A 21,388-nucleotide genomic window follows, 5' to 3' on the forward strand; every position below is an offset into this window, starting at 1 on the left:
TAGGATGTTAAAAATACGTGAGATAATAAATTTGTTGTGGTTTGTAAACTATAATTTAATTGAACAAGTTCTAGTTTGCGATTTAATCAATACACCACATAACTTCGAACGTCCATCTAAAACGTATCTTGAATGCGAAAACTATATTGGCTGACATAATTGTGATTCTAACTTAATCAAATCCTGTCTAATGGAAGATTAATATTATCTACTCGCTGAACTTAATAGACTAAATTTTTAACATCCTACGAAAATGAAAATTAAAAATCAATGCAATATAAATAGACAAATTCAAAAATTGGTTAGATTCCTAGAAAAAGCTGTATTAAAAACAGTAAATCAACAGCAATCAATATTAATTACAAGATGATTAGTGAACCTAAATAGTAAATTAGATTACCAAAATACTCAAAGCCAAGATAAAAAGTACGTCAGAGGAACTGTTTTCCATTAACGAATTCATGACATACGTTATTACGCATATTTGAAAAATAAACAGCACACATAAAAGAAATGCAAAATTTTAATTAAGTTATCAAACATAAACGGCGGGGTCAAGTTAAAAATTTGTTAAATCGCAGAAGCTTCGCAAAAAGTAAGAGAAGATAACAAAACGCTAAGAAGATTTGAAAAATTTCAACCAGCTTGGAAACTTGCGTACGAACCACTCTTCGATTTTTGGTGGTGGATTTATTGTAACGCGATACTCCTTCCTTTTTTGTCTGGAATTAAAAACTTTGTCATTTCGAATGGTTGCTTTCGTAATAAAGTTCGTTTTTATTTATTTATGCTTTGTTACACTAGAGGTTAATTCATACATTTTTTTAAGTGCACAGATCAAAACGAAGCGATAACTAATGAACAGAAAGTAAATAAACCGAGACAAAGACTACCACCTTTCTGTAGCGTTTTTTTTTATCGATTCGTGACCTCCGGCACGATATATGAATTGACCTTTACGCGTGTCACCATTCTTTTACGCACCGTTTTTCTTTCATTGGACTTCCTGATATACTAAAATGTGTTTCGGTGGGAACTGTTAATGTATCTTTTTGCCTATAAAGAGAAAAAATATGAAAATCTTTACTTTTGCAACTTTCAATATTTAATGAATAAATTTTTCATCTAATCAACTAAATTAATTTTTTATATTGTACCCATATCTAACATTGCAAACTAATTTAGCTACCACTAGCTAAAATAAAATATCATTTCTGTTTGTGGTTATCGATCTAAGAAATTTAATTTTTTAAATCTGTTTAATTTTATTTAACATTTTTTACGCCATAACATGCACATATACCCCTTACATTCACTGTACATATATAATAATGCAACATTTAAGAGAAGGTTGCAGAGCAGATAGATGAATAATGTTAAACTAGCAGAAATGGTTTATAAATGGATTTGTAAAAAAGAAGGGGTAAAAGTTTGTGTGAAAACTATATAAAAAATAAAGGACTTACCGGACGCAATCGTCATGCCATGCAGGTCTTGTAGAATCGCCAGAGTCGATTGAAAGACTGGACCTAAGGAAGTGCACAAGGTTCGGAGAGAAAAGTGACAAGAGAGAAACTAATACATGTGCGAGACATAACCGTGCATAAATCGACTTAGAATTTCCTAGTCTGTGATAGGCATGTAATATCATACAAAAAGCAAAAGGATGACAGAATTACGCGGTATGGAAGTAAAGTTAGAACTAGTTCGGAGATGCCAACGAAAGAGATCTCAGCTTACAAAATTCATTTAGCTCATCTCGCGGGGCAACGTTCGCAATTAAACTTAAACTTTAAGTTTGTAACTTTAACTCTAGATGGGTAGAACCAAAAGTGTCTAGATTGCAAACTTTAACTTGATTTATCTATTGGTTTTTAGACGTAGTTAGTTTAGGTATAAATAAGTAATTTAATCTTTAAAAATACGTTCGGAAAAATGCTTATGGTACTTACTGAAGTTGAAAAATGATTTGTTTGTGGATTGCAATTAAGACTTTCAAACAATCAATCGGCGTTCGCTTCAGAGGTATTTGCATGTCAGGGGCTTTGCAAAATTGAAATTGGAAATTATGGGAGAATCGTTTCGTATTGAAATCAAATTCCTACCTGCTTGTAGTTTCAATAATATTTCATTTGATTATAAATGAATTACATTCTAAACGACATTATATATTCTCCGTTTTAATTAAATCAATTTTGGTTTATATTCTTTAGTAAGTTTTAAACAAGTTTTTGACTTTCAAAATTGTTATCTTTATAAAGTTGTTGCACATTTTTGGAGTAATTTTATCATTATGATATGTAATATTTGTGTTTATTCACGACGTAAGAAAATGTAATGTGAGTATGTTTGATGTATTTTTACTCTTTTTTATAAAATTAGGCAATAAATTAAATAAGGACAATCACCCCGAGCTGTTGTTAAAGAGTATAATTTATTTTTGCGTATAACATAAATAAGTGTCTATGCCATAAGTGGAAAAGTCTATTCCGTGAATTGCTCATGTTGAATTAATCCTTATTAATTGATTGAATCCCGTCGATTGAACGAATCGTAATTAATCAACGAACATTGATTAAACGAATGCTTTAATGATTTTTACCCTTTTTCTTTTTACCCATGTTTTGTCATCACCCATGTTGCACAATAATTGGGTAGCATCAGATAGTCAACATCCCTTCGCGGAGATTTGGCAAAGTGGAATATTACATGTCACGTTATCAATGAATTACATAATTCCATATATTTCAGGTCTTATTTGTAGAGCCACTAAACATGCTTTGACATTTTAAATTCAATGGGCGGATTCAATGCATCTGCAAAAATCTCCAGGTGCAGTAACAATTCTAATAAAGTTCACAATGCATATGCTATTATCAGTACAAGAAAGGTATCTGTTGGGTTTGATATAACACTGTCTAGAGTATAGAGAATACTCAATAATGATGTTTACTTTACGCATTCCATTCTTATCTTATGCCACTTTCGGAACCTGCTGATTATTTGCGGGAAATGAAACTTTAATAATGGGTTATATGCAAAGTAAAGGAAGACCTCCATTTTTCCATCAAGTACTCTACTCGATTTACCTCGATTTACCCCACTTACGACGGGGTAAACAATTTCCGCTCTCACATTAAAAACAACGTGCGTTCAAGGCAGATTTTCGATAAACGTTAGAAGAGGTATTTTGAACTCCTTACGATATACGGGTTACCTCAATTTCTTAGAAAGAGACCTTAGGAAAGAGTTGGATAATTCACCACTCAATTTAACGCGACGAAGTTGGTACTAACATAAAAGCGTGCCTCCAGTTTATTTCAGAGAACTGATGGGATTTCTCAACAATACTTATGAAAATAGGTAGATTGGTAAAGGTAATCCATTTTCCTGTCCCAATAATAAACTATGATATCGCTTATTTCGAATCTCGAAAACGAAAGCAAATCAAAAATAATTTTATTCTTTCATTTCAACGTATAATTTGCCTGAGGTTTTAGTATTACTGACTACTTTTGAATCACCCCGTACATCTATTGTATTTTAGCCTTTCTACATGCAACACATTACGACATTAGGCAATTTTCTATCAGATGTGTCAGATCGTAAATGATGGGTAACCATTCTTTGTTAAAATTCTCTTTCAGTTAGTTAATTTTCCTATATTTATTCTATTGAATTTCAAAGATTTTTCTTATGCTATGTGGTGGTATATTCTGTGTTTCGCAGTACTATTGCAATTGTATAATTCGTCATTGCACCCCTTAAAATCTTCATCATCAAACAATTTTAATAGTTATAGTAACTGAATTCAGAAAGTTTGAGCAGTTTTGTTTCGGTGTTTTTTAGACATTTTTTACAGAAAGGGCTATATGGTTCTTACATTCTGTTTGGCTAAGTAATGGAGATGAGTGGAGATGATGACCAACCGATGGGGCTGGTATACATTCGACGAAATGGTAATAGCAATGCATGGATGAACTGCTGGTGGCGATTGAGTAAGTGTAGATTTTAACTTTAGCACTATTAAACCGTCTGATGCATTCCAGATCAACACGAGGATAAACCTGGCGTAAATTGTAGTGTTGGTGTATCTTACCGGTATATCGTTGACGCTATCTATTCCCTTTCAGTTTCCTTTTTTCTCAATAAGCGGCCTGATACTAAGTTGTCTACAAACGATTCTCCAGGTATATGATATTTGTTTTTTTGGCGGCATTTCCCCGGGGACGAATGTGAATATCCATGGATATTCCAAGGAGTTGATACCAAAGAGATATACGTGTGATATTCTTACATTTGTAGTCGGGGACAATTTTTGAAGCCATGAATTCATATCTTCCTTGAGTCAGCCATGCTGACTCAACAAACTATAACAAACTGATGTGATTCATTAAAGTATCCCCACAGTCGGAGTGTGATATCGAAATCATATCAAGACTTCAGTGTCTATCAGGAAGAAGCACGTCTGTCGTATCTGTCTTTGGTTGATTTGTTAATATGTCAATAATAATAATAATATGTTGTTTTCTCATCTGACATTTGTTCGGCAGTGATTTTAAAAATTCATGTGACAACCTAAAATGGTCAAAAGACAACCTTGGTGTTTTGCTTGGGGATCATTTTTAAGATATTTATCATTGGCTGAACAGTTCCGATACAGCTGGGAATAATTTATCGTAACCAGTGCTCCTAGGCAATGTGCAGGTTATGTATTTGCAGTCTTTCGAATACCAGGTTGTAATCACTTTTTATGTCATCTAGTTTTAGAGAGAAGTTAGTATGTTTTTGTGGCCGAAAGGCATAATTTCAAATTTATATAATGCTCCGTCCGGCGTTATGTACGCCGGAATGTCTTTGGATTTCGTCTTCACAACCTGCAATGGAGAAATAGTTGGACATCATTGAAAATCAGAAAACTGTTCTTCCCAAGATTTTAAGGTACTTCTTGTAAGTACTTCTATCAGGTATCACGATCACTAACACATGAGGAAATAGTATGAAACTATGCGATTAAGAAGCGCTTCTGGGTCCTGTTACCTTTGGTAAAGAAATGTTTTCCTGAGCCATAACTGTGTTACGGCAATATTAACAGTGAAGGTTGCCTCACTTCAGGAGAACTGTATGAGGTGACATTATTTTAAGGAAGGGTTCCACCCCGCTCCTTTTTACAGCTGTTTAGTTAAATACTCTTGCATCAATTACGATGTAGGTTGAAGATCTCCTCTTCTTTGTCTTCTTTATTCTTCTTCTTTGTCCTCTTTATCTTCTTTTTCATCTTCATTTTCATCTTCTTAGTATCAGGGCATTAACTTATTAGTGCATAGTGCCCCTTTTAAGGAACGTTTTGCAAAAATTTATTTTTCCAAAAAAAAAATTGATTTTTGATATAATAGATAATAAAATTAAAGAAAAATAAAAAAAAAATTAACTTCATGCACTAATGGGTTAATCAGGTGGTCTTATAGATCTGTCATTAGTTTATGTCTGTGATGAGAACACCATTGAATGCTGTATGTCGTCGCCATCATGTTAAAGTTGTGTGGCTGTGGTCAGTAATGGGTTGATAATATTAGCAAGTTTTGTAGAAACCAAGAGGTGACAACCATTCTGCTGGATGTCATATTTGATCTAGTGTTGGGATGGATTCATTTCATCTGAAAAGCTGTCCGGTTGCTCTTCATAAGTTAGAGCACGAGATAACTTGCTATAACTTATCTTAGAACTGGTGACTATTTCGTAATTGCATTTTAGGCATCAGGCCTAAAGAGGTAAGTTGGACGGCATTGTTTCCAGAATAACATATACGGGCAAAGCGAAAGTCGCCGAAAAAATTTCAAGTTTTTCTTTTTTGCAATATCAGGAGTATGGCATCAAAGAGTATGCTTATCGACAGACGAAGTTTTACGATTATCGACATGGTTTTTTCATTCACATTTTATCCTTGCTGTTAAGTCCCAGATTGCTCGTGCATGATACATTCAGGGTAGTGATGATATGTTTCATATTTTAGGTACGTGACTGTCAGCAACTTCGTTTATCATCTTTGTTTGAACTATGTATAACTATGTTTGTTTTTAAAATATGAGCTATGAAGAGAAGTGCTCCTCTACCAGTATGATCGATAAGCATTGAGCTACTTTTAACGGGGCAGCTCAATTCACACCAAAGGTAATAGAGTATAAGATATGATACCAGAAAAGGAAATCGCATTTTCAGAGTGATTCCAATTTCATTAAGTTGGCCACGTGCTAAATTTGATATAGGTAACCTAAAGTGTAGTGTTATATGTCATTTATTGACTGAAATTAGTGACTGAAAACTTGGTGTTATCACGTATCACGTTTCATAAGCTTTGAAGATGTTGTCCAACAAACATTATCCATTAATAAAATTTATGTTTGAACATATTATTTCTAAAATAGACTAAATCCTATTGTCTTGAATGCACAAGTTATTCAATGTTTGTAAATCTATATAACGGTTAAATCAAACTAAATCCCCACACCATTTTGTAAGTCAAAGCTAAAGTTTGGTTATTTAATTTTAAATCGCACATTAAACTAATCTTATTGGCATTTCCTCCAAATAATAAAATATAGCAACTATAAACTAAGACTAAGAAATTAATATAAGAAAACAGAGATACTCTACATGTAGATATTTTATGAACAGCATGCATAAGAGCTAATCCTTACGCAATCTTTTCACTGGGAGATCTCCAGGGAACGTCGTCCTCGAGTTCATCTTCGCTTTCGTCTCCTTCATCAGCAATATCTTGAGAAATGTTTAACGTAGAACTAGTGAACATATCAGGTACTGGAAGGATGCTGGGTCTTCTGGAATTTCTTCTTTGGTTAATCGTTTCTGGGCTGAGCAAATTTGGGTTGTCTCCTGTACGTGGTATATCTAAGTGATTACCAGTCACTGAGACATCCATATTTATTGAAGCCGGCGATGTGTCCCTCAGACACTGTTTCGAGTCTGATAAATTTCCGCCATCAGGAAACGTTGCTGAGGAGTAAGTAAATTTTTCAGTATGCTATTTTATTTCTGAATGTTTATAATGGATATCAATTACTTCGATGTTTTGTATTGTTGTATTTGAATTTATTGTAACGTAGTAGTCATAGATTTTGTTAAAAATAACCTTGACATTATCGCAATCAATAAAACAGAAGGCAGTTAAATCCAAAACTATTTATTCTACGCCCAGTTTACGAGCGTTAAGGGACAACATTAATTTATTATTCCATTATAAACGATTATCCAAAATAATCCTAACGTTCGTTTTAAAAAATATATTTAAAATTTTTAAAAATATGATATCAACCTAAAACTTTGTTAACACTTCAAAATCTCTCATTCATTTAAGAAACTTGTATATAAGTATCATGACTGTAACTTCTCCTATACTAAACAAAGAATACGCAAAACAAAAACGGCCAAAAAAAAAAATGAAAGAACTTTGCAACACGTCAATGGCGTGGCGTGTATTGTACACAAAAGTGTGTGCTGCTGCTGTTGCTGCAAGCTATACAGATTACTTGGAGGCCGAAAATCGCAGTTTTGCGTGTTGTATTGAGTAGCAACATTTCGTCTAGGGCAAAATAACGTGTAAAACGTCGTCGCCGCGCGTTCGTTAGCGTCGAGAACAAAAAGGTTGAATGCGAGAAGCAAAATAGTCGGAGATAACGCTAATAATGGACGAACGGCGACGACTCGGCTTATTATGAAACGAATCGGTTAAAAACCGTGAAAACACAGAACATGCACGGGCATGCATTCATGTCAAACACGACGCAGCCCGCCCCCTTAACTTTCCAGTGCTAAATGTTTAAAATTTCATTACTTGCGCATACTAACAACAGTTACGTAGAAACCTTAGGTCTCGTGTTCTTCTGGCAAATATTTTCTGTTAGCTATTTTAAAAATACTTGTGTATATAAATTTGAATATTTCATACCATTTTATTTAATTGTTTAATTAATTATAAGTATCGTAACGTATATACAAATTGTTGTGGTATAAAATTTTCAATAAATTGATTTAATCGACCAAAACTCCAATACATTAGAATAGGTCGTAAATCGCAATTAGCATAAACGCGGGTACTAATCGAGACATTGGCATGCGTGACAACACTCACTGACACAGGTGGGGACTTGCAGTATGAGTACAGGAGGGCCGGTACCGTCTTTGTTAGCAGATGGCACGATGGTGGGCTTCTCCTCGGCGGTGACAATTACCGGCTCCGAAGTCGCATTGTTATTGTTCACCTGCTGGTTAGCTACCGTGAAAGACGAATTTTCCTCTTTCGTTATGCTCATATAGTAACACGTATCGCTGGTTTTCATGATGTGTCTGGGACCTGGATTTAATAGAATTGTGTCTTCGTAGAATTCCGGCATCTTCTCTGGACGCACTCCTACTAAAGCCACACCATACCTAACATACATCAATTTATGTATAAAATACAAAAGAATTTGATACACATTTTATAACAGTGTTTTTTCTAATTATTTACTTGAACTAGAATCCGATTTAGACGTAGAAATAAGATTTTGAAATACGCAACTCTAGAAATATTACAAAAACCTCGTTGATCGAATTTTTCAATTTGTTCAGCTTTATCCGAACTACCCAGATCAAAATCGGATTCCACAATTCTACGATTTAACCAAAGAATCGTTACCCAGTTACCATTATTTACCTACTTTCTGTGAGAGTGGAAGCTGGCGTACGTGAAGCTTTTCCCTTCGTATTCGCCAAAGAAGCGGCTATCGCCGAGAACAATGTGATAGATCTCGTTTCCCGAACAGCGTCCGTATAACTTGTGCCACTCTTCTTGAGATTGCTGTCCTTCCCTATATGCGGAGAAATAAAGGTACAAACCAAACGTCACTATTTGAGGTTATTAAGCACGTACTGTCCTCTCGAGGTGTGCAGCAAGAGCGTGACCAACGTCGAGGCTCCAGGACACGTGCAGTTATTTGCTAGAAGTGCGTATTTGAACTCGTCTTCGCAAACGACGTACTCAGCGAACTTTACGTGAAGTTTGTTTTCGGGTCTAAAGATTTGCACGTATTGAGCTACGTTTGGGGCGAAATCTTTTACCGCCCACGATCGTAAAATTGTGTGTTCATCCTGAAAATAATGAGAAGCTAAAGTTATTATGGTATTTATTTACGAAGTCAAAAAAATAATAACAAGGGGAAAAAAAATTATAGTAACTTAATAACATTTGGTGACGAAGTTACTTCATTAATAGACGAAGTTGTTTTGTTGCCTTTAAAGCCATAAGGTTTAACGACCAGCTTTAACGTTGTTTACCAATGTAATAAAATTTCCACGGCAGTTGAAAATGTTTTCATTTTAAGTACGTAAGAGATATACGTTGTTTCATTTATAAACGTAGTTTTTGTGCCGTTCCATAAAAACCTCTCTAAATACCTTCCTCAACAACTAAACAAACTTTACGTCTCAATTTTACAATGTAGTATTAACGGGTGCATTGTATACACGTTAGGTGATACGAATAATATTTACATCTACATTTCAATTTACTAAAAAAAACGCTGTGTAACATTGAACAAACATCGCCAAAAAAAAGCGATTCCCCTAAATACGTCCAATTTCCCTATGATCAGACAAACGTAAATTCTATGCTATGTCGAACACAAAAACCCGCAACCGAAAATAAAACTCTTTCATCGCACAGTATCGAACATTGAACTCGCTTTATCCGCGAGTTTTTCAGTTATATTTTACGTACCGCGGCAGTTTTGTCGGCGTAGTTTCTGGCAGCTAAAACGAAACAAGCTTCCGCTTCGTTCATGCGCGCTCTGGCGAGGTCTGCATCCTTCAGGCAAGATCCTTGAATGTAAATTACCCTTTGTGCCCAAATGGGCACCTGGAGGATCATTCTCATCGTGGTGTCGAGCTCCATCGGTGACAGTAACACCACGTAATAGTCTTGGAGAAGCGGATGGGCGTAGAACTCGTTCAGGAAATCCATTATTGTGTCTGCATGCAACGTTGTGCTACACACAACGACGTGCTTTTCGGACTGGGCGCGGTGTGAAGAATAGGATCCGCCCAATTTCTGCCGTTCCATCCATGTAAATGCTAGTTGTTCAAACTAAAATAGAATTAAATAAATAAATTTCATTATGATTATTTATTAGAAAATTAATTTCTTACTTGTGTAGGTAAGACAATGAGAGCTACACAAATCATTATCACCATGTATAATTGCGAAGGCCAAATGTCAGGCACAAAATCGCCATAACCAACGGTGGAGAATGTAACCACAACGTAATACGTTGCTTGAAAAAGATTGAGATGTCGGTGTCCGGCACGTTGGAAATGTTGTATTCCGCACACGCTATGACAAAAAAATTTTAATAATAAAAAATGGTGGTAAAAACTTTTTAGAACGTTCCAGTTAAAGTCCTGACCCGTTCCATTTACATGGTGTTCCACATTTGTCGCATCACGCGTTTTGTGATCTCGAAGACGATAACATGCGGAAATCACGACACGACCAAGAAAGGAAGGGATATTCGCTTAAAGGGGAAAGATTTTTATGCTTGACGTGGAATAGGAAAATCTACTTCCACGCCCGTCATGGAAGGTTGAGAAAAATGTCAACTAACGTTTCACTTTACATTTGGAAAATTCGCACCCTTTTTTATTTGATTTTATGTACCTTTCCAGATATTCCCAGAAAGATCTAATAAAAATTTGAATAGAACTACTAACCGCTGATCTAGAAATCCAATTGATGTCTCGAAACTGACATTTACCTTCAATTCATTTACTTTCAATCTAAAAGTCTAAGACTATAAGTATTTCAATTTGTGAGACTAGAAATTAAAAAGAAAATTTTAAATATATCTTGTCGTGAGGAAATGCGGTCGCATAAATCACTGTCAAATCACGGAAGCTCCCCGATCGTAAATTTTAGATAAGTCATGACAAAAAGAGGTGTTTGCAGCGCAATTCCGACGGGCGGACGTCGCTACGAGATACGGGGTCATCAATATTTCGAAGCTCGAATGTCGACAGCGGCTTGTTTTAATTACCAACGTTTAAATGCGGCTCCGTGTTCCGGTTTGTCGAAAACCTCCGTTTGGCAACCTCAATTCGACAGCACAATGTGACCCAATCTGATTTAGTAACCGGGGTAAATAGGTGTGGTTTACTCAATTATGTAGACAGACAGAATTTGATTGAACAAAAATGGTGGAGGAGTCGGAAAGCATCATAAATGCGTTTAAAAAGCAGAACAGAAAATTAAATTGCCGTTAATAAAAAATTTTAACTTTGATATTTAATTGCTTTACGGGCGAGTTTCGTTCAACTCCCAAATATCTTGCATTAGACAGGTCAATTTAGTAGCCCGACTTACCTTGTAAATACGAGGCACAGGAGTGTAGCTGACAATATCATCAGTTGCTGTGAAAGTGCGGACTGTGACTTCTGCATCGCTCTGTGGAGATCATTCTAAAAATTAAAAGAAAAACAATTATAATTTAACTTTAGTAATTTAAGATTGTTGATAACAACTAATTAACTAATCGATCGTTTCACTCGAACTGTCACGTTACTACCAATTTATGCCGAATATTTTGAATGTTACTTGATTAAAAATCATGTTGGAGTAAACACCATTCATACCAAAATCTTATTTAAATATGAGACATTTAAATATGGTTTCCACGATATTCAAGACAATGACTGTTCATAATATTAATGTTATGTACTTTAACGCGGAACGCCATTTCTCATACAGATAAGGTGATGTTTTATTAACCGCAATTCGAGCATAGTAACATGATAGTGGATATTGAGCCATCTGAAATCAGTCAGTTTGAGTAATATATGTTGACATCTTCGTGTTGGACTGTAATATATCTCATGCTCTGGCGCTTCCTTTCATCTTTTACAACGTGTATTTTTGACCTTGCTCCTAACTGGAAAAGTGTGCAACCAAGCCGGAACAGAATTTTAATAGAATTCGACGTGGGGTGATTTAAATGTACAACAACATGTTATTTATTTATGTACAATATTCATGGATTAATGTAATAATATTATAATGAATTTATAAACTATTCGAAGATATAAAACTTTGTTTCATAATGATTGTGCGGAAACTGCACACATCCAGGAGATATTCACACTTATACCATGTCTATACAATCGATCAATCATTGTTATATAGTTTCTTGTATAGTATCCTTAATAAGATTCCTTAAAAAGTGAACATAAAAGATTCTGTTTTGTCTAACTCAACTACGTATACTCCAATATAATCCCCACTTGGGTCGATATGAAATACCACTAATTTATATGAATATATAAGATATTAATAGTTTCTTATGCTGTGGTTTAACTCTCAACGATCTTGTGTTTGAACTAAAGCAAAAATAACCAAATTAAAAAGATTATGTTATCATCCAACACTAGAATTGAGGTCAGATAAGAAATGTTGGAAAAAGCGCAAATTTATTACATGTTGAGTGTATATAAACTGTTCTAGTGAGAAAACTAAGGTTAATCTGCGAAGCAATCTTAGTCGTGTTAGAACAAACTCAAGGTTTTATTCGATGAATTATGTTACATGAGAAAAATCTTTGTATTGCGAACCCTGACTTCGAAGAATTTGGAAGGTTAGAACATAATCGCTGAGTACGATGAATAAATCAAATAGTCAAAACTTGGTAATAATTAGAAGAAACATGATTCGAAATAACCGTTAAATTGATAAAATCGATAACCACTCAATCGTCTTAATTATAATTAAAAACAATAATTATTGCTAGAACGTTAAAGCGGATAAACAGAATTAAATTGAAACGACAAATGCTTAAAAAATGCCTTTTGGAAATAAAGCGCTCGTGAAGTACTTATAAAATTGCATTTAGAACGTTTCAACAGCGATCTAATCAGCGCAAAACAATCCCTGGGGAGCAGGATAAAATCCTAGAGTCCTAGTGTATAAATTGTTACCACACTCTCAAATATGATTACTTTTATGATCAATTACTTAGCATCTTACATCGATGACATCCGTCATAAAATGTTGACCACAGTTAAACCCGTGTTGTTAGAGACTAAGTACTTATTAATGTGGAACGAGACGTGTCTGAATAGAAAGGTCTTCATAATGGGCACAGTCGCGATGTATGTTTTACCTTCTTTATCGATTACCTTCTTTTAAAATTAGACAAACGTTTTACTGTTTCCACAACAAAAGAAAAATGATGTAAAGGATAAAGCGTTAACCTCTTCCGGAGTAAGACATGGTCTCACAAATACAAAATACGATGTAAACGGGCTTTAAGTAATCTGCACAGTCATTAACAACGCTTTGACTTGTATTACACTCCAGATGTCTCTAGATAATCCCTCGTTATAAGACCTGAAGTAGGTGTGTCGCCCTTTCCGAGAATTATCATCAGTAATGAATTGCTCCGAACATTTAAATTCACTTGAACAATGTATTGATCAAATTCAAAGAAACCCTCACCACTTTAGATGCTACCAAATCAAAGATATGCTACAATTTATTAGTTGGAAGTTGTTTAGAGTTGTTTTAAACCCATTGCTGGTAACGCTTGAAGCAAAGATAGTTATTTATTGGCAAAGTACTTTAAAAAGTTAACTACATCAAAAACGAAGGAGAAAAGTTTATAAGTAAAGGTTTTTGGAACCGTTTAAAAGTAAACAGTATGATTTGGCGAATTAAGTAAAATTGGTATTAGATATACATATGTTGACAGGAGAAAATCTAGCCAAGTCTGAATAGTGTCTTCTTTCTCATATCGCTATTGGTAGGCTACTATCTGCTTATTGCCAACACGTCAACACGAGGTTCAAGATTCTCGCCATTCGTATTTTTATGAAATAGCTCATGAAATACATTATAAAAATTATAAAAAATGTCAGTCAGTGTCGCTGTTGCTAATAGTTTGCTGGCACGGACAATAGAACTATCATGTGATTACAAAACACCAGATCCACAACACATCACCCCAAAAGAACCCAGCAAGTTTGAATCTGAACAATAAAGCTCAACGTAGATATCTCAAACTCGAGCAAGCATCGAACTTCAGCAAAGAAGCTAGAAAAGCCAACGCCTCCCGTGTTGACGTCTAAACCCTGTGTCAAGGAAAAAAGAAAGACAGCGTTGTGATAGCCTTGAGCACTCCAACGGAGACAACGAAAATCGGATAGGATCAACGCAACATCAAATTAACTTAAAGATGGAACTGAAAACAAGTAGTTCCTTCCATTGAAGATTTAATTCGGACTGTTCTTAAGTACTTCTAATACGTATTGTTTGCGATAACTAGATACGCCAAACACCTAGAAATGTACACATATCATATACACATGAAAATCACATTTTAGGAAGCCAATAGCGTAAAGTATCAAAAACGAAAAGAATATGCAGGACTAAACTGCTACAGCTTGATCATCTCAGCATTCTGAACTTCAGACTATACCAAACAGATCCCCCAACCGGTTGCAGAGCATTAAGGCGATCATGATTCAGACTTTAAATCTATCATCGCGTGTACCCGACTGCGGACCTACGATTCGTGAAAGCCGGGTCTAACCACTGACACTGATTACAGTCTCTCAACAGAACAGGATAATAGGAACGTGATGTCGATCTAATTACGATCTTCGCTCAGCAAGCAACAGTTATCTTCGCCAGGGTTGTCAACGATAAACATCGCATTTTACCCTATCAACGGAACCCTATCAACTTTACACCATACTTGAGCTGATATTGGATCATAGTCCAAACTATATATCGACAATTGTACTCCCACTCCTCCCAATATTTTCGTTCTTTTTTTCGCCGACTACTGTTTTACGATACATACAGGGTCCGGAAGTGAAACCAAAGTGTTTTTGACATGGAATAATTTAAGGACTGTTTAAAATTATCGAGACTTTTTATTTAAAAAAGGAAAAATGGAAGTTTAATGACTGATGCAAGTTGATCTTCGTTTTCTCTGCACTCTTCAAATCTATTACTCAAAGTTGGTCATCACTCTTTCCAAGGCTTGGTGTAGAGTTGCATACATTTTCTGCTATATATTGTTTTGTAGATTTGCAAAATTTCTAGGCATATCAACGCACCGCCACAGATAAAAATCGCACCTGGTGAACGTGCGGGCCATGAAATGTCACCTCGGAGTGAGATCAACCTACCTGGAAATAACCTTCTTGGCTGGGCCATAGACGTGCGTGAAGTGATCGCAGTCGTTCCATCACAACTATCTTACAGACTGCTGATAGCTTTGCTGAGTTACGTGGTCCCAAATAACGAATTTTTTTGGTTAGTGAAACCGTTAAGGTTTTCATTTATCATCCCAAACATTCTGTTTCTGTATAATCTAATTTTCTTGCGAAATCTTAATGCTGTAATTCTTAAATTACACTAATTTTATATGACTGAAAATTTAAGCCCTCAAGAAGAATCTGCCAAACAGTCCTATTGAACATCCCTGGAACCTGAACATGATGAATAGCAAAAGCAACTCGTACAGCCTCAATATTTGCAGTGTCGTCTTGTGAGACCCTTCTTTTCTCCTTGTTGTTTCTAAAGCTGTAATGCTAAATAAACCCACGAAGAGGAATATTAAAACGTAAACGAAATTGTCGCTGTGTTAGGGTCTCAGAATCGTTATATCTGAGAAAGTTTCGACGACAAAGGCTTGGTACTCGCTAGTGCAACGCTCCATTGTACCAACACTCACCAACTGAAACCTCCTCATCATACACTATGTTCAAAAACCGTCAGGTTTCACTGTCGAACCCTGTAATATCAGTTTGAACACTTCTGATCTATATGGAAATAACCTTACATCAAAAACAGTTCGCAAACATTTGTTTTGATATGTTATTTTATAAACGATTCAAGATACCTACCACAACAAAGAACATTGGAAACTCCTGGAAAAGAATTTTGAGATACCCTAAACATAGTAATAGTATTAATCGTTAATCTAACGATTAACAAAGTAAAACTGTTTAACTACCTCACTAATCATCACTAAAACATACAATAACGCAACAGTTCGACTATATTATTTTCTTGAAGTGCAGCTTTTAGATTTTATTTCTTCGATTAATGTAATACAATTAAAAAAGTCGTTAACCCGAAAACACGACAAAGTTTTAATGTGGATTTAAAAATAATTGCATCTAAAACCAAATTGTATTTTTGGAGCACAATTTTCCATTAAAAAGATCACACCTTCCTTTATAAATCGATTTTATTGAGGTTTTTAATTACTACCGCGGAAAATTGTGTGCTTTGAAAATTTACTTTGAAATTTATTAAAACTTGGACTTCAAAAATAATTATTTCAAAAACTAAAATATTTCAAAACATACTTTTCAAAATTATAAATCATGAATTGTTTTAATACAATTTCGGAGAATTGGATGTTTCAAATCACGTCCAACAAATTTATTTATGATAATCAAATTCAATTGTAACATCTTGTATTTAATTTTTTTTAATATTTGTTTACTCTTATTTGGAAAGAAAAATGTGAGTGGGCAAAGTTTAATTAATTCTCCTCAAACACACCTAAATTTCTGTTAAATACGATTTGGTAACTTAATTTGACTTGTACTGTATTTCGAAGTTTGATATTAACGTGACATTTTACACAGTGGTAACCTACGAAGTTTCAGCCGTCTATTCTAAGTTCATATGTTTAGTGTTTCTAGGTGATATAACTGGAATGTTTCCGCTTAATCAAGCTTCAACATAAAAATTTTACTGAATAATCTAAAACTACATCATACGATATAATGGAGGGTGGTTAAAATTAAATTAAAAGGTAAAACCGCTTTAATACGTTTTACGTTCCTAAAACTTTTCTCCAATATTGTTTATATTATTAAGAAAGTTTAAATTGGAACGCCTTACAGCTTTCCGAAGGCACTATCACCTAGCCACCGAGATTAATATTTATTTTAATTTTCCAAGTTCATTTTCCAGGTCCCTCCGAACCTAAATTAACATGTTAATCGCTGTATGCATTATAACTTATAGTGGAGCCTCACATCATTAAAGATAATCTATCCTATGCATAATTTAATTTACATGCTTTTGTAAACGACGGGTTAGATAACACTTATTTTCTGTATAAAGATACTTACGAACATATTTTCCAGCGAATGTTTTGCCAGCCAGCAATTTAAAAATACGGGTATGAAAAGATTTCTCATTGGAGGATAAAAAACCTGTAATGAAATTAATTTTATATTATTACAAACATATTATTTATAAAAGCTGTGAACAATAATAACTAACATTATTTAATTTCTTACCGTTAATGTAAATGGTATCGTATTTACAAGTTCTAAGATGAAATGAAATGACAGTAACTGTTGCCATATGTTACCCTAAAAACATACAGAAATTTAATTGGTTAGTAGATCATAATAACCAGATTCAATTGAACATTTGCATTTACGTACGAGTGCACGAATAACGTATCGTACGTAAACACTAAAACTAACCATATAGATCGACCGCATTTCATTACACTAGAAACCGTGTCGTGTGTGTTTACGTACAAGATTATTCATGAGTACTCGAGGGAAATAGCGAACCTGTGAATGTATGATTTGTTCAATCACATCGAATCGTATAAACGTTTATGGATAAACAGATTTTTAAATCAGCTTTTTCGTGTTTTTGCATAAATAAGTTAACGAGGGCGTTAAAAGGTTGAAAAGTATGGTGGTATCGTTCAACGCGCTAAAGAATCCGTAATAAAAAATTCTAAAAGTTGAGGAATATTATGAATGAAAAATATGATTTGTTCACGGTTTATTGTGCGGCCAGGTGCGGTGAACCAAGATCGACCGACATTCGTCATTAATCTCCATATCTGCTTTAATGTAGATGTATGGATCCGTTGTATTGCATGTAACGTGGAATTCGATAATCACCGTTAGGACGCAAGAGAGGATTGTACATTACCTTGATGGGCTATAAATCAAAATTTTTTTATGGCACCACTGGGAATTGTTCCCAACATTACAAACATAAATGAATGACTCATTGAAAATTTTAATGTTAATTAAGATGGTAAATTAAAAAAAATGTGGGGAGAACAATTTGTTGTTCTTGACATAAATGGTATTATCTTATCTAAAGGGGCACTTAATGAAAGAAGATGTAAAGCCAATTAATTCCTCGGCTTTATCGATAGAATTAGAACACACAAAAGGAGGGGATATAAGCTTAAGACGTGTAGGTAGGTAAATACTAAAAATGACATGCGGGCGTTCAACCAATATGATTGAAGCGGCTTAACCTAACTCGAATTATGTAAGGATTAAGGTTTGTTACACAAGGGTGAACGTTATGAGACCGCAATACAAGCTACAGTTATTTTCCATTTAAACATAAACGTTTACCATATCGCCAGTATTCTTGTTCAAAATAATATGTTGAAAATCATTTTGATATATGACTTCATTTTTGCAACTATAGAACAGATGTTGAGTTTATGGGCGATTTAAGAGTTGGCAAATTTGAAGGTAAAGGAAATAGCAGGACGATAAAAGCGATTTATAGACGGAAATATTGTTAATATCTTATATGAAGTATTCTAACAATTTCACTGTTAATATGAAGAACATAAATATTTCTCGATATAACTTGAAAAGTCAATTCTAGTCAGTTTAAAGATTGATAAATCGAGAACCGTCTCATGCAAAAATTGCGGTAAGGTTCATCATTAAACATTTCTACCTTATATTTGTGAATTTGAAATTTATTGACTCCGTAGTTTTCATAAAATCGTGAGTTAAATGAAAAAAAAAACCGATTTTCGAGGTTGGCGGCAAGTTGAATTTTTTTTTTTCGAAAACCAGGGTATGAAAAATTTGGATATTTGGTTAAAATGCTGTCTGATGTGTCAGCAATGCGAGGTATATTTTATTTTTTCTGTATACCGTATATTTTCGCGAAAATTAATCTTTAAATGATTTTCGCCTTATCTCGAAAATGGTTGAACCGATTTTAACGCGGTTTGAATTTCCTAATCTTGGAAACAAAATTTAGATTTCTAAGTGCGACTTACAATTTTGATACAGGTCGCCGTAAAGGCACACCCGAAGGCTGAAGGGTGGATTCACCATCTTTTCATTACCTCCCGAGATCGTATATCTGCTTACACCAGAATCCAGTAAAAAATAAATATACATATTTAATATTACAAGAGATAAAATTATATTCAAATATCAAAACTTACATCAAAACCTACAATACTCATTTAGCCCAAGTTGGAAAAAATATCAGTTATAATTTTTGCAATTCATTCTATCAATATGAATCTTCAAGAAGAAGGAAACGACGACACTGTATATTAAATACAAAAATTAATGATGTACCCATTAAGAGACGGCAAAGGTCTTGGTAATTACACCTAGATGCCATCAGCATCCTTCGCAGTAGTTTTAATTTGTGATAATAAATGCCATGACAATTGAAAGTACAATTACGAATTAATTTGCTTTATCTTCAACAAATGTAACGTTATCTATTCGGAACAAAGTATCTTTCACCAAGATTATTTTCGACTAGAACCATTGAGGTTGAAATAAATAGATTAAATTAATAATCATGTTTTATTATTATAGAAATGAAACTAAATAATGAGAGTCTCAAAATGAATTTCATGTTGTTCATAACCAATATCTAGAGATATGGACAATTTACATACGTTATCAAAGCTCCGTATAATAATAACTATTCTATAAGTATTTTATATTAAATTGTAGATCTGTTTTTCAAAGTGAACTGCAGATTTTAGGTGGAACAGTTAGTTATTTACAGTTACCTTATAACCACAATTATTACTAATTGTTCAAAATATTGGCATTTATTTCGACTGCTTCGCATAGTCTGACTTAGAACTATCCGGATTCAGAATAGACCGGTTTTATATTTTAACAAATTCAAAGTTGTAGGATGCGATATTTCAATTTTTCAGAGGTTACCCGCTCGATAAGGTTACGGTGTTTCCTCTCTCAAGTTCTTATAGTTAAGTTATTTAGTAGAGTAGTATAAGTTATTTATGAGTTCATAGTTTCCTTTCTCACTTTTCACCTTTGAAATGTTTATGAACTTTATTGTTGATTTAACTTCTGTGATTTATTAGTTATCAACGTGTAAATTTACAATAAAATTCAGAATTTAGTTCAGATTAGAATTTAGTTGTATTATGTTAATCATTACGTGATTGCAAAAGAACGTTAAAATTTTAGACAAGACATTAAAGCATAATCGTGTAATTAGATTGTGTCATAAAAAACCTGTAAATGGTTGAGATGTACATCAGAACAAATGCTCGATGTAATCAAGCTTCACGAAGAAGGTTTATCTTTGTTAAAATCGGTGAGAAAGTATTGGGTGAGTCATCTATTCGAAAACTGCTTCTTATTTAAATCAAAAACTATTAACAATAAGATGGTAAATGAAGACTGAGATTCTTTTCAATTTGCAATTTTATGTCCAAAGAGAACAATTTTTAGAGTTAACATAATATTTGTGGTATGTAAACAACGAGTCCAGCTTTACTTCTCATTGTGGTAGAAACCATCTTTTTTAATTGTTTTGTTTTAATTTGATCGTATAGATCAATACGATTACGAAGGAAATGGATTTTTGGCAACAAACCTCATCAGAAGATGTTGACGTAAATGAAGGTTCAGTATTGTCTGTTTTACGAAGACTTTTTACTTCCATAAACCGTCAAAAAATACTTTACTTAATTTTACTGAATCCTGTTTGTCCATATTTTATATCCTAAAAACTTTTTTTTTCATTCAAAATTCAAAATTTCATTATTTTTGCAACATTGTCCGATGGCTTTGGCGGACTTTCGAGAGTTTCACGCGCTTCTAGTATAGAGGTTGATGGTTTACTCTGTATATTCAAAGCAGCCAAACAAAAGCCGATCCATGGAAGTTTTGAAAATTACTCATTTTACGTTAATTAACCTAAAAACATTTAATTACGATCAACTTTACCGGTAAAAATTCCGAATAATTTGTCTCCGCATTAATGTAATGCTCATTTTAAGAAGAAAAACAGTATGAATTAGTACGCAAAAAGATCGATATTGTTTATTTTCAGAAAATCATTTATATCTGATAAAATTTTAAATCCGAATAATGTATTTTATACAGAGCTAAGTAAATAGATTATTATATTAATTTGTTACACATAGGCTGAAAGAAATATTCATCACTGTGTAACGCTGAATTTTGATGGCTTTCTGTCTCCGATTTCCTTGTATTTTAATAATCACCTCGTTTTTTAGTCCTGTGT

General features: G+C 34.0%; 1 protein-coding gene across 19 annotated transcripts in view; it reads right to left on the reverse strand.

Moving 5' to 3' along the window:
• Nucleotides 1-21,388, reverse strand: part of LOC111413140 (slowpoke 2) — a 393,515-nt gene that overhangs the window by 11,925 nt on the left and 360,202 nt on the right. For 13 of the 19 annotated variants that reach the window (XM_071197454.1, XM_071197440.1, XM_071197451.1 and 10 more), the window contains 12 exons: nt 17,371-17,445; nt 17,200-17,283; nt 11,414-11,508; nt 10,204-10,387; nt 9,776-10,141; nt 8,930-9,147; nt 8,718-8,867; nt 8,150-8,448; nt 6,699-7,014; nt 1,467-1,529; nt 985-1,056; nt 666-722 (listed from right to left, as the gene is read on the reverse strand). In XM_071197454.1, the coding sequence (XP_071053555.1) occupies nt 666-722; nt 985-1,056; nt 1,467-1,529; nt 6,699-7,014; nt 8,150-8,448; nt 8,718-8,867; nt 8,930-9,147; nt 9,776-10,141; nt 10,204-10,387; nt 11,414-11,508; nt 17,200-17,283; nt 17,371-17,445 (1,979 nt within the window). The remainder of the gene's footprint in view (nt 1-665; nt 723-984; nt 1,057-1,466; nt 1,530-6,698; nt 7,015-8,149; nt 8,449-8,717; nt 8,868-8,929; nt 9,148-9,775; nt 10,142-10,203; nt 10,388-11,413; nt 11,509-17,199; nt 17,284-17,370; nt 17,446-21,388) is intronic. The other 6 variants (XM_071197465.1, XM_071197469.1, XM_071197447.1 and 3 more) reach the window with 5 other exon arrangements.

Source organism: Onthophagus taurus, chromosome 1, assembly GCF_036711975.1.
Source record: "Onthophagus taurus isolate NC chromosome 1, IU_Otau_3.0, whole genome shotgun sequence".
NCBI classification, from domain to species: domain Eukaryota; kingdom Metazoa; phylum Arthropoda; class Insecta; order Coleoptera; family Scarabaeidae; genus Onthophagus; species Onthophagus taurus.